The 12,479-nt window shown below is 39.5% G+C and overlaps 1 protein-coding gene across 1 annotated transcript in view; it reads right to left on the bottom strand.

The window, feature by feature from the left end:
- Positions 1-1,185: 1,185 nt before the first annotated feature.
- The window catches only part of egfra (epidermal growth factor receptor a (erythroblastic leukemia viral (v-erb-b) oncogene homolog, avian)), a 66,980-nt gene continuing 55,686 nt past the window's right edge, over positions 1,186-12,479 (bottom strand). The window contains exons 23-28 of the mRNA XM_077518348.1: positions 11,919-12,065; positions 10,233-10,330; positions 9,993-10,160; positions 7,027-7,074; positions 6,849-6,945; positions 1,186-4,408 (exon numbers count right to left, since the gene is read on the bottom strand). Of these exons, the coding sequence (XP_077374474.1) occupies positions 4,080-4,408; positions 6,849-6,945; positions 7,027-7,074; positions 9,993-10,160; positions 10,233-10,330; positions 11,919-12,065 (887 nt within the window). The 3' untranslated portion in view covers positions 1,186-4,079. The remainder of the gene's footprint in view (positions 4,409-6,848; positions 6,946-7,026; positions 7,075-9,992; positions 10,161-10,232; positions 10,331-11,918; positions 12,066-12,479) is intronic.

Here is a 12,479-nt window from a genome sequence, read left to right as displayed (position 1 = left end):
CAATAAAACAAGACAATAATAACATAAGCAAAATTAAATAACAATTGAAATAAAATAATGCAAACAATAATATAACATCTCAAACCGAAAATGCCAGTATTGGGAACTACGTCTGGCATCGTAAACGTAACATTTAAACCTAAAAATAAATTAAAAATATAATAATAATAATAATAATAATAATAATAATACAATAATAAAATAATTTCAAAATAATAAAAACATATAAAATAATAAAATTCAACGCTAAAAATAAATATCACAATACAACAAGACAATAATAATATATCTCAAACCGAAAATGCTTTAATAACATTTTAAAAAAAAAAAAAAAAACAGACACGAGATTTCAAGCCCTTTTGTTTTTTAGCGTTTTTTTCTGCCCAAGAGTTATTAATTTAACCATAAATTTATTAATATTGTCTAATGTGCATCATGCTGAAAGTTGATTTTCATATTTTTACTCTTGTGTAACTAAATAGGAACATCAACCACAACTAAAACAATGAATGTTACACTACTTTAGGTTTATTTTGTAATTACGAGTAAAGGTGGAATTTTGTCTACAACTTGTTTAGTCACATTTGACATATTTTCCTTTACTTCACCCCCAACCAGGGCTGGACTGGCCATCTGGCATACAGGGCAGATGCCCGGTGGACCGGCCTATTTTGGGGCCGATGCAATGTTTTTCCATTATTATTTCCCTGCAAGAGAATGATCCATAATTTAGAGGGACCAGTCTGTTAATCCAGTTTGAATATAGATAGCAAACTGAAACATTGGTAGAACTACATGTTAGGCAAGAGTCCGGGTAGGCCGGGCCAGTGGGCCTAAGTCAAAATGCCAGGGCTGATTATTATTATTATTTTTTTGTGCACTTTTAGAAAGGACTACACATTATTATTCCTTAAACAGTAGCATGTGTCAATTTAGAGCTGCGTTGATTGTTGTTAAGGTCTAAAACACAATGACAGCATGCGGCTTTATCAAGCTCCACATGAGTGATGAATTACAGTCACTCACCAAAAACAGAGTGAGGCATTGTTAACTTGCATTCCGATTTTATCTACAGAAAGGCGTCATTGACTTGAGGTGCCGCACTCGTGACCGATAAGGTGAGTGAATCAAAAATTTTCAAGATAATAAAGAACTCAATTTCAGGTGAAATAAAAGAGACAATGGTGTTTATTTCCATAGAAAAATGATTTATTCGTATACATTTAAATCACATTTAGATCACAATTCAGATGAGTATTTGCATACGGTGCAGCGCTTATATATTACAGCGGACTATATTCATATTGTGTATATCTATATATCTATCACAGCATCGTGGATACACTGCTATACCTGTACATGTACCTGTGTCACATCTGCAAAAGTAGGCTGAACAGGCTGCTACATTTAGTGCGTTCCTTTAAAACTGGGAATTTCATAGTTAATACTAGACTGGGAAGCTACAGTGTCGACAAGCCTGGGAAGAACTTCTAGACTATATAAAGTGTTTGAATTCTGCAACTATGGGGAAGTTTTTTCATATGGTCGCACACATACAAATACACACATGCACACAGAGGCACGCAGGGCCTTCGCTGACCTGGAATTTTCTCTCCACAAAAGGGGAAACAGGAATGTGTTGGGAAGTCTTTTTTTTGTTTGTTTGTTTTTTCTGTCAAATCAGTTTTGTTGTTTTTGTACTTAACTTACACAACACCACACAAAACTAGAAATACATGCTCGTAAAGGATTACAAGCGTATCCCACTGGAAGTTTAGTTTTTTTTTCCCCATTTCATAAAAAAAAAAAAAGTCACTCATCAAAATTGAATATACAATTTTTTGTCCTCAAGTACCCCTATAGACAGGTAAAACGCTGCAAGGAAAATTGTGTCCTGTGTCCTGCACATAACAACAAAATAATAAATCCAATATGCTATCATTTGTGCCACTTTTCCACTGAACTAATGGGCAGGCTCGGTTCTACTCACCTCTATTTGCACTTCCAAATACGTAAAAAAAAAAATTTTGTATTTACGTTTCAACATATTCGCCATGTAAATAGAAAGGATTGATCCGAGAGGAGAATGAGGGCAGCAAAAAACAGGGCTCTGCAGCAACATGGAGACTGTGGAGTCTTGATACAGAGCTAAGACAGTAAGCTAACATTTGCATGTGTGTACTTCTCAACATAATGGAAACTAATTTTATCCAATAGGAGACTATGGGCAACAACAAAAATAAGCTGCTGTTGAATTAAAGTGGAGACTGTGGAGTACAATATTCTAATAAGTAGGCTCATATGTCCTGTATTTACTTCTAGAGTGACATATTTGAGAGGAGACTGAGGGACAGCAAGATGAAATGCAGCAAAGTGGAGACTGTGGAGTCGGACAGAGCTAACACAGTAAGATAACGTTTAGACGTGTGAACATGTCAACATAATGGACACAAATTTTACCCAAGAGGAAACTATGGGCAACAACAAATATAAGCTGCTGAAGCAAAATGGAGACTGTGGAGTACAATATTGAAGTAGCCTCATATGTCCTGTATTTACTTCGAGAGTGACATATATTATTTGAGGGGAGACTGAGGGTCAGCAAGAAAATGCAGCAACGTGGAGACTGTGGAGTCGGACAGAGCTAACACAGTAAGCTAATGTTTACACGTGTGAACGTGTCAACATAATGGACACAAATTTTACCCAAGAGGAGACTATGGACAACAAAAACTAAGGTGCTGAAGCAAAGTGGAGATTGTGGAGTATAATATTGAAGTACACATAACAAGGTAGGCTCATGTCCTGTATTTACTTCTAGAGTGACACATTTGAGAGGAGACTGAGGGACACCAAAATGAAATGCAGCAAAGTGGAGACTGTAGATTATATCGCTCCAGCATCCAGCGCTCACAGGGTAAGCCAACATGTCTGCACTTACTCCAAGACTTATTCAGTTTGAGAGGAGACAGAGGGCACCATGAAAAGGGACCTGTGCAGCAAAGAGGAGACTGTGGAGTACAATACTGCGTTGTCCAAAGCTAACAGTGTAACTAAAATTAAGATGTCCTGTATTTACTAAAGAGATTTATTCTGAGGGCAGTAAAGTGGAGACTGTGGAGAATAATGGGAAGCTAATTTGCAGGGCCCTATTGATTAATCGGCGGACTGAAATTAGCTCTTTCTAACTTTGGCTATGTTTGTTGTTGTTGTTGTTTTGTGTTTATTTTTATTTTTTTACATATTACAACATAAGATAAAGATGACAAAGATGAGATTCAAATAGCCACCCCTCCCCTAAAAACAAAAAATCTGCAAAGAAAGAAAAATGTTGCCAATTTTTGCCAACTTTTTTCTTTGTTGCAAAAACTTAAAAAAAAGTATTATAAAACAGTCACATTTTCTGCCTGTAATTCATCTTTATTGTCGTGAGCATTAAAGTAACTTAAAAATAAATTATTTTATTCATGATGTTTTTTTTTTATGAATTGGCTGATTAATCAGTTATCAGAATTTTTATTGTGCCAAATATCGGAAAAAATCCATATTGTTCAGGCCCTACCGTGTGTTTATTTTTGTCGTTTCTAGGGAGTAGCGCCATAGGGACACAAGTCCTGTGCAGTGGAAAAGGGGTATTCGTGTTAAACGAGTGTTGCAGGGTCCGAGCTCCACTTTTCACCGTTATCTTTTGCATAGTATGCATTTCACCAGTTTTCCCCTTAAAGTGGCCGATTCATACATTCTATGCTTCCTCATTCGGGGAGGAGCGTCACCGAGAGTCCATCCAGCATTCCGATCCCAAGAATGGTGAGTAAGCCCCGCCCCCCACGTCAAAGTGGGTCCATGTAACGTCTTGAGTGGTTGTAGGATGTCAAACCAAAAATGTCTTTTGGCTTGAGCTGCTCATTTCAGTTCCCCCTTTTTATGTCCGCAGCGGACGGGTTCGCTTCCTCATTGTCGTCACGAGAGGTTTTCACTTTCCGACACGGCTCGCGTGACCTCTCGGGACGGGACTTTCGAGGTGATAAGATAATTGATGGTACCGCTAAGAAATGGCCTCGTTTCAGTTCTCGGAGCCGTCAGTCCGGGCCCAGGTACTCCGCGTTCTCCGCTGCCGGCAGGTGTCCGTTCATGCGGGCCTTGAAGGTGGGCGTGAAGCTCTGCTGGTAGTCGGGGTTGTCTATGCTGTTCTGCGGTTTGTACTTGTGGACGACGTGGATCTCGCCGTTGGTGCGGGACGGGAACTCGTTGAGGTACTCGGGTCCGTTGGGGGCGTTCTTGAAGCAGTTGAGGTACTCGGATTCGTCTGCGTCGTCCGAGGAGATGGTGGGAAGGATGGTGCGCGGCGGGCCGGGGTGCTGGTACACGGGATTCATCATGTCCGAGGCCGTGTTCTGGTTCATGTAGTCTGCCACAAAACATAAGGACAGTTTGAATCAAGATTTAGGAACTGATTCAGTACTCAACACTTTCTAAATTGTTCATTTTTGCAGAGTTTGTTCCCGTTCAAACACTGCATCAATTGCCAAAAAAACTAAAAATAAAAAAATAACACAAAACATAAATAGATGGAACTAAGACATTGGTTTATTACTGGTTTGACGGTTTACCGTGGTTTTAAAAAGACAAGGTTTATAAGTGCTAATACTAGCTGTCACCAGTAATGAGTTTTCTTTTTTGAGGGGACATCTAAGCAGGACACAATATGATTGGTTGCTTTCAGAGTTGAGTAAGCCTCTTTGAAGTTAATTGCCTCCAATTTATTTATTTTTTTCTCGCCTACTCAGCACCTAACAGAGGAGGAAGGAGGGAACAAGACGAGATACTGCAAATTTGTGCCTTTTTCTTTGATTGATGTGCATTCTCCTTTAAAAAAAAATGCCAGTGTTTTCTAGTTAGCCCCAATGACAACATGAGTAGTCTGTTTGAAAAATAGCTCACCAGTAATAAAACACTGAAACTTACTAAGAAGAATTAAAACAGAAAAGTATGCTTACATTTTAGTTATATAAATTTAACATGTTCGAGGTTTCTCCTGTACGAAATATTTTACGTTTTGATGAAAAAATAAACTAGATTGGGTTGAATGGAAAACATGCTGTTGTTATTTACCCAAATATAAAAAAAAAAAAAAAAGAAGTAATTTTAGAGCAGTAATTTTAATTCTGAGATATTTTTGCTCATGGTTATCATACACGGTTATCAGAATTTAAAAAAGCTGATTAAGAAAATTTGGATGCACTTTTTTATTTTTATTTTTATTTTTTTATTTTTTTTATTTTTTTGTTCTTCATGCATTGTTGAGGTATCAGATTGGGGCATCTTTATCCATAAACATAGGCAGCAGTATATTTCTGCATGGCGGAACGTGAGGGACTATGGCTGACTTCAACTGAAAATGAGAACTAATAACTGATCACTGAGCCAGAGGCGACTGAGAGCACCATGACAAAAACTTGTGTTTGGCTCACGTCACAAGACATAACCCAAAACGTTTAGTTTTTTTCAATTTAAATTGATGTGGCGGATCCTGTAGGTGAGGAGGCTCAAGTAGTTAGTAGTAAGAATGCAAAACCATATTAAACATGAATTTCCACCATGTCTATTTTTGAATGAACTTGCCTGTTGAAATGAAAATTACATACAGTTCCATCGTCCCTTTACCTCATGTAACATCTCGACTGACAGTTCACACATTCACACTATGGCAGAGGTGTCCAAACTACGACCCGGGGGCCATTTGCGGCCCGCCGTCCATTTTTTAGTGGCCCGCGACATATGCTAAAAATGGCATTTGACTCTCTTCAAATAAAATAAAAACAAAAATGTTTGGAGATAGTCAAAGTAAGAAGGGAGGGTGTTGAAAAACACAGGTGCTATTAAAGATTATTTCAGTTAACTAAAACTAATGAAATAACTACAATTAAAATAAAAAAAAACAATATTGTTAACGAAATAAAATAAAAATGAAAATGCTTTTAAAAAAAATGAAAACTAACTGAAATTACATTTACAAAACTAACTAAAACTATAATTATAGCAAAAATGTCCTTTGTTTTAGTCTTTAGTGTGATTAGTGAATTAGTAGTGAATTTATTTTGATATCAACCGGAATAATGACGTTTGAAAGTATGTCACACAGAAGTGACGTCATCTAGCAGCAACCAATAGAAAAGCACCAAAAGATGACGTTGCTCCCATGGTGTTTTTTAAATATTGCGCACAAGTAATACACATTTAAAAAAAAAAAACAACTAATACAAAAAGTAACTAAAACTAAGAATTTATTAAAGAACTAATACTAATAAAAACAGAACCACCCTGAAAACTAATAAAAACTAACTAAAATTAAAAATTCCAAAACTATAACCCTACTGCCATATTACAAATAAAATGGTTTATATACTGTAGCATTTTTCTACGTAAATATGCAAAAGCACAAATAAATTATTTGTACAATTTTTAGGACTAAACACAATTTCTCTTCATAACATTATGTGGCCCTTGCGTCCTTCTGATTTTCTGTACGTGGCCCTCAAATGAAAAAATTTGGACACCCCTGCACTATGGTAAGAAAAAAAAAGGCTAAAACCGTCACACAATCCCTGTTGACTTATTCTGCCTTGGACAAATGACATCATGCAAAACGATTTGTGTACAAGTAGTTTGATCACAGCTTATTATCGCCACCCAATGTAGAATCACATGAACTTCAGAGGCCTTTCCGGACGAGTTGAATCTGCAATGTGCTTTTTGACCACTAGATGTCACTCTATGTCACAAAGTCCAACAGACGCAGCTGAGCTCACCTGAGTGACATGTGCTGCTTCGAAAAGTAGGACACTCACCTGGAGCAGGCAGGAAGGCGTCATCGTCTAGTCGTTTATCTGTGGGGTCCGGAATATAACGAAGAACCATACTTCCATCCCGGCTGGGTAATCCATTCTGTAAGCACAAAAAAAAAAAAATGCTTATTTTGTCTTTTTGAAAACACGTACAAAGATATGAAATAGCTCTTTTTCTCACCAGTAATCCATTTCTGCCATTGCACGTCCCGATGCTGCTGGTCTGGCTCTGTCGGGAAAAGAAAAGGGTCGGTTAATGACACATTTTCCATTTGAGCCATTACGGAGTCTTGTTTTGGCACCGAGAGGAACCGCACGGCTGTCGCGGGCGGCGTGAGAAGCAGCCGAGAAGCCACCGGTGACAAGCTATGTCGCGTCTGTCGTCGTGGCAAGGAAAGCAATTACTTTTAACAAGAAGAGCAAATTCAAACACGGCGGCGGAGCAAGCGCCCGGAAAACATTTTGCGACCCAACCCCCGCCCCATGCTATGATATTACAAAAACAGAGTCTCTGCAAAGGTCATCTTGATGTTCCCAGGTAGAGCAGCCAGACTGACACATGGCCAACATTGAACCTGAGGAAGAAGAGCTCCACCTGGGAGGAAACGTGGGAGAGGGGAGGATAATGAGGCCTACTTGTTTGTCTTGCGGTTGAATACAGGGAGGAAACAGTGGTGACTCGAGCACAAATGGGGCAATGGGGCCATAAACTATAAATCTAAGTGAGTTACACGCCTCTTAATTCATTCATCAATCATGCATTAAGACTGAGCCACTTAGTGCCAGCTGAATTTGAGTTCAATGTCACTGGACAATTTTATGTTTCGAATATTGTCGGGATAAGGCTCTTTTCTGTTCCCGAGTGCACAAAACAAGGCATGCTTGGACGACTTTGATATGGAAGAAGCCCTTCAAACACTTTGAGATAAGGAATAAAGAGGACTCTTTGTGTCAATGTAACTACCATGTCTCCCAATACTTTGTCCACTTAGAGTATAACAAAATCTTCAAATTCAAGTAATGGCCACGGACACACTTTCAAAAGTCAAACGTCCTGACTTTTGAAAGTCAAATGCAGCGAATGCAATTTCCCAAAAGTCAAATATACTAAAAAAAAAATCCATCCATCCATTTTCTTAACCACTTATTCCTCACAAGGGTCGTGGGGGTGCTGGAGCCTATCCCAGCCGGGTTCGGCGGGGTACACCCTGAACTGGTTGCCAGCCAATCGCAGGGCACACAGAGACAAACAACAACTCACACTCACACCTAGGGACAACTCCGAACGCCCAATTAACCTGCCATGCATGTCTTTGGAATGTGGGAGGAGACCGGAGAAGACCCACGCGGGCACGGGGAGAACATGCAAACTCCACCCAGGAAGGCCGAAGCCTGGACTCGATCTTGCGTCCTCAGCACTGGGAGGCGGACGTGCTAACCACTCATACACCGTGCCGCCTACTAAAAAATCAAAGACCCACAAACACTTCAAAGGCCCCAAATCCAAATCAATCAAAAGTCAAATGCCTCACAATTGTCAAACACCTCAAATGTCAAACCCTCAAAACTCAAATGCCCAAAAGTCATACACTGCAAAAGTCAAATCCCCAATATTGATTCACCTCAAACACTAAATGCACCAAAAGCAGAGTTAAAGATCCCTCAAGTTAAACAACACAAAATTCAACCACAAGTGGAGCCTATGACAAAGTTCAGTGGCCCAAAAGTAGATACTCTCAAAAGTCAAATGACTCAAAAGTGAAATGCCCAAAACACCCCCAGTCAAAAATTTCCTATGACAAAGTTTAATGGCCCAAAAGTCGCCACGATGAAAAGTCAAATTTCCAAAAGTCGCCACGATGAAAAGTCAAATTTCCAAAAGTCAAACACCCCTAAAGTCAAACATTTCACAAGCCAAACTCCTGTGCGTGACTCCAATGGCCTAAAAGGCACAAATCAAAAGCCTCAAAACCAAAAAAAACTCTCATAAGCCAAGTTACCCGTGAGAAGGTTCAATGCCCAAAAAGTCAGATGCCTCAAAAGACAAACACCCTGAAATGTCAAACACCTCAAAAGTCATACCCCCAAAAGTCAAGTTTATACTCTCGTAAAGGTAAACGCCTCAAAAGTCAAACACACTAAAGTTAGACCTCAAAAGTCAAGCCTTCCATAAATAATTCATAATGGCTGTGCGAAAGTGTACTACCCCAAGTCAGACACCTCAAAAGACACTCAAACCCTAAAGTCATACACTTCAAAGTGCCTCAAAAGTCAAATGTCCAAGCCAAAAGCCTACAAAAGCCTGTCAAAAGCCTAATGCCCCAACAGACAACTGCCTCAAAACTAGTCACAAACATCATACAAAGTTAAACATCCCTTGAGTCAAACAATCCAAAATTCAAACACAAGAATTAAAAGTCCCAAAAGTCAAAACAAAAAAAACTCACAAGTCAAACGTCTGTGAGAAGCCCCAATGCCACAACATTAAGACGCCCGAAAAAACAAGTCCCCAAAAGTCAAACACTCTCAAGTCAAATGACTCCAAAGTCAAACACCCCAAAAGCCAAACATTTCCTAGGTCAAATCCCAAAAGTCAAACCTTTCCTTTCATAAATCAAACTACTGTGAGTAAGCCCAATGCCCCAAAAGTTATAAGCTTCAAAAAACAAACATTCTCAAAGGTCAAATGCCCCCAAAAGTAAAACCGTTGATGTCTGGGCAGGCACTCCAGAGATCCAACTATTTGTATACAAGCTATTAAAGAGGGACGTCAACCTAATTTTTTTTTTTTTTTTGACAATGATATATGTTCTATGCAGCCCCACTAGTCAAAATATTTATTCGGTTTAATATTGCATTATTGGAATATGAGCAGCAAAATCCAGACATTTTTTATCCAGCTCAGGGGGACGGCCATTTTGCCACTTGCTGTCGACTGAAGATGACATCACAGTTGCTCAGCTCTCAGGTAGCAACCAATCACAGCACAGCTTCAGAAAACAGGTGAGCTCTGATTGGTCATTACCTGACACCTGAGCAACATGACAAGACCTGACTTTCACTTTAAAAAGCCGTTAGAGTTTCTCTCCTTGCTTTCGACACAAAAAATTCAAAATGGTGCCTCTGACGGCCAGTGCGAAATCTTACGGTGGAGTGCAGCAGCGGCGTCTGAGATGTGCTCGGGCTGGTGAAGAAGCCGTGCTGCGGCAGCAGGTACTCGTCGGCGTCGACGGCATCCTCCATCTCCTCGTCGCTCACCAGGGTGCGGAAGAACTTGTTGTCGGGAGGATTCTGCAGGTGCAGGCTCTCATCTCCCTGTCATGACAACAGCGTTAGCCTCGCAAACTGGAGTGAGGTTAGGCACATCGTTAAAAGGTAATACAGTACCTGGATGACCAGATAGCGGGGAGGATCCCTCGCCATTTTCGTGAACTCTGCTATTAGTTCTCGGAAACGTGGCCGACTATCTGCGTCGATCATCCAACCTGCAAACGCCACAATAACAACAGTCAGAGAAGTACATATGTACAGCAATTATTGCTAAAAGTGCAAGAAAACCTTCAATATTTTAATCATATTTATTTAGATTTGCAACAATTAATCGACAACTAACTGATTTTTGAGAGTCAATCAATCGGACCGTGTTTATTTTTTTTTTGCATATTTTCAAGGGCTGCCAGAATTAAAGCATTAACTCCGAAGAATCATTTAAATTAATGAAAGCGTTAAAAAAGTAACTCTTTTAACTCAGTGTGCAATCAAACTTGGAGGAATTACTGGGGCGAAAATGAATAAACATGAACTTTAGGTAGTTTTATTTTCTGATTTACTTGCTTGATGCTTGTTGGAGAATTTGAAAGTCATTTGCGCACTTTGCAGAGCCAAATTCAAATAACATATTGTTTGAACACCTTTGGCGTATCATCTCAGAGCAAAAATCCCTGCTCAAGTTACCTCCATGGGGCCTCGCAAACCAAATGTGGTGCTCGTGAGCAGAACTAAAACCTGGAAGCGAGAAGTTCTGGGAATTGTTTGTCTGAGTCCATTTTGATCGTTTTAACAGTTATATTTTACAGGAGAAGTATTCTCTTCAGGGTTTAAAAAAGGTTTTAAAAAAAAAAAAAAAAAAAAAAAAGCTATTAGAACAGTAATTGATGCTAAATATACTTTCTTTTTGATAATTTGACATTAATTTTACTTGAGTAAATATCGGTTACAAGCTTTTAAGAGTAAAGTAGAAGCAGAAGTAGAAAAATGTGTTTACTCGTGATTAACTCGTTTGCTCCCAGAAACGTATAAATATGTTCTATTTTAAATATTACTATGGTCCCAAAAATGAATTTATACGTTTTTTATGTTAAAGCATACAGATGGGTTTGATGCAGCCTTTGAATTAAAAAGAACGATTGAAGCAATGGCAGATGTTATAAAAACGGCCAGCAGGTGGCAGAAGGGTATAAGAGATCAACTCGGGCCATGTTGCAAAAGGCTCATTTCCACACCGTTTTAAAAAGATTTGTGAATAATGACGAAACTTAGCTATATTCAAATGCTAATTGCTGCAAAACATAACCAGATAGGAATATACTTTTTTTCTGATGAAAGAAGAGACTCGAATCTTTTGGTAGGTTCCATGTTTTTATAGCAATAGAACACAATATTCTGTGGGCTTTGCAAAATCAGTCAAAATCCAGTAAAACAGCCGGGAGGGGAGGGGATTGCTTCAGTGAAAATGGTTGGGACCGAATGAGTTAATTACTGAAAATTCTGCATTTAATTAGTCCAAAAATAATAATAATAATCATTTCACAACACTAATATTTTCTGACAAGTTACATAAAGCACTGGGGGAAACCCTGGAGTGCCGATTCCTTGCAATGCAGTGCAATTTGGGGAGGCTGGGACAATTTAATTACATTTCCATTCATTTCAATGGGGAAAGATGATTTGAAGTGAGTATTTATTTATTTATTTATTTTAAATTAAGAAATAATTATTGGAAGAAGAAGGAGCCTTTACGGAGCAATTTGACTATATTGAATGATTTCACCACCTTTCCCAATTAAAACTTACACTTGACCATGATCATATAGACGTCAATGGTGCAGATGGGAGGCTGAGGCAGACGCTCGCCTTTCTCCAGCACGCCGGCGATGTCGCTGGCCGGAATGCCGTCGTACGGCTTGGTCCCGAATGTCATCAGCTCCCACACGGTCACGCCTGCCGGGGGAAAAGGAGAAGTCACTTGGCTTCTTCGCGTGCGACGCAGCCGTGGAAATGCGAGTGACAGGATGTGAGCAAAAAAAATGGCCCGCGGCGTCCAAATGTTGACAAATGGGATGTGGGAGTTAGCAGGATGTATCTGGGGAGTTGAGAGAGAGGGGAGGGTGGGGGGCAAGGCTGTCATTTGTGCCAGGGCTTGCTGATGGCTTCGGCAGAAAGGTATGATCAAACCCTGAGGGGCTAGAAGAAGATTTGAAAGCATATGAGAAAGAAAGAAAAAAAAGCGGTGTTGTGTTACGTTTCCATGACTCTGCAGTTAATACACGAGTGCTCGCAAGCTGGAAAAAGTGTTTGTGTGGGTTGATGCGATATTGTCCAGCTGGGAGAGCTAGTATGTGTGTGTATGGGGGG

This window comes from Festucalex cinctus, chromosome 1 (assembly GCF_051991245.1).
Source record: "Festucalex cinctus isolate MCC-2025b chromosome 1, RoL_Fcin_1.0, whole genome shotgun sequence".
Lineage (NCBI taxonomy): Eukaryota > Metazoa > Chordata > Actinopteri > Syngnathiformes > Syngnathidae > Festucalex > Festucalex cinctus.
Note: the sequence above shows the minus strand (reverse complement) of the source record. Positions and strands in the feature narration are given on the sequence as shown.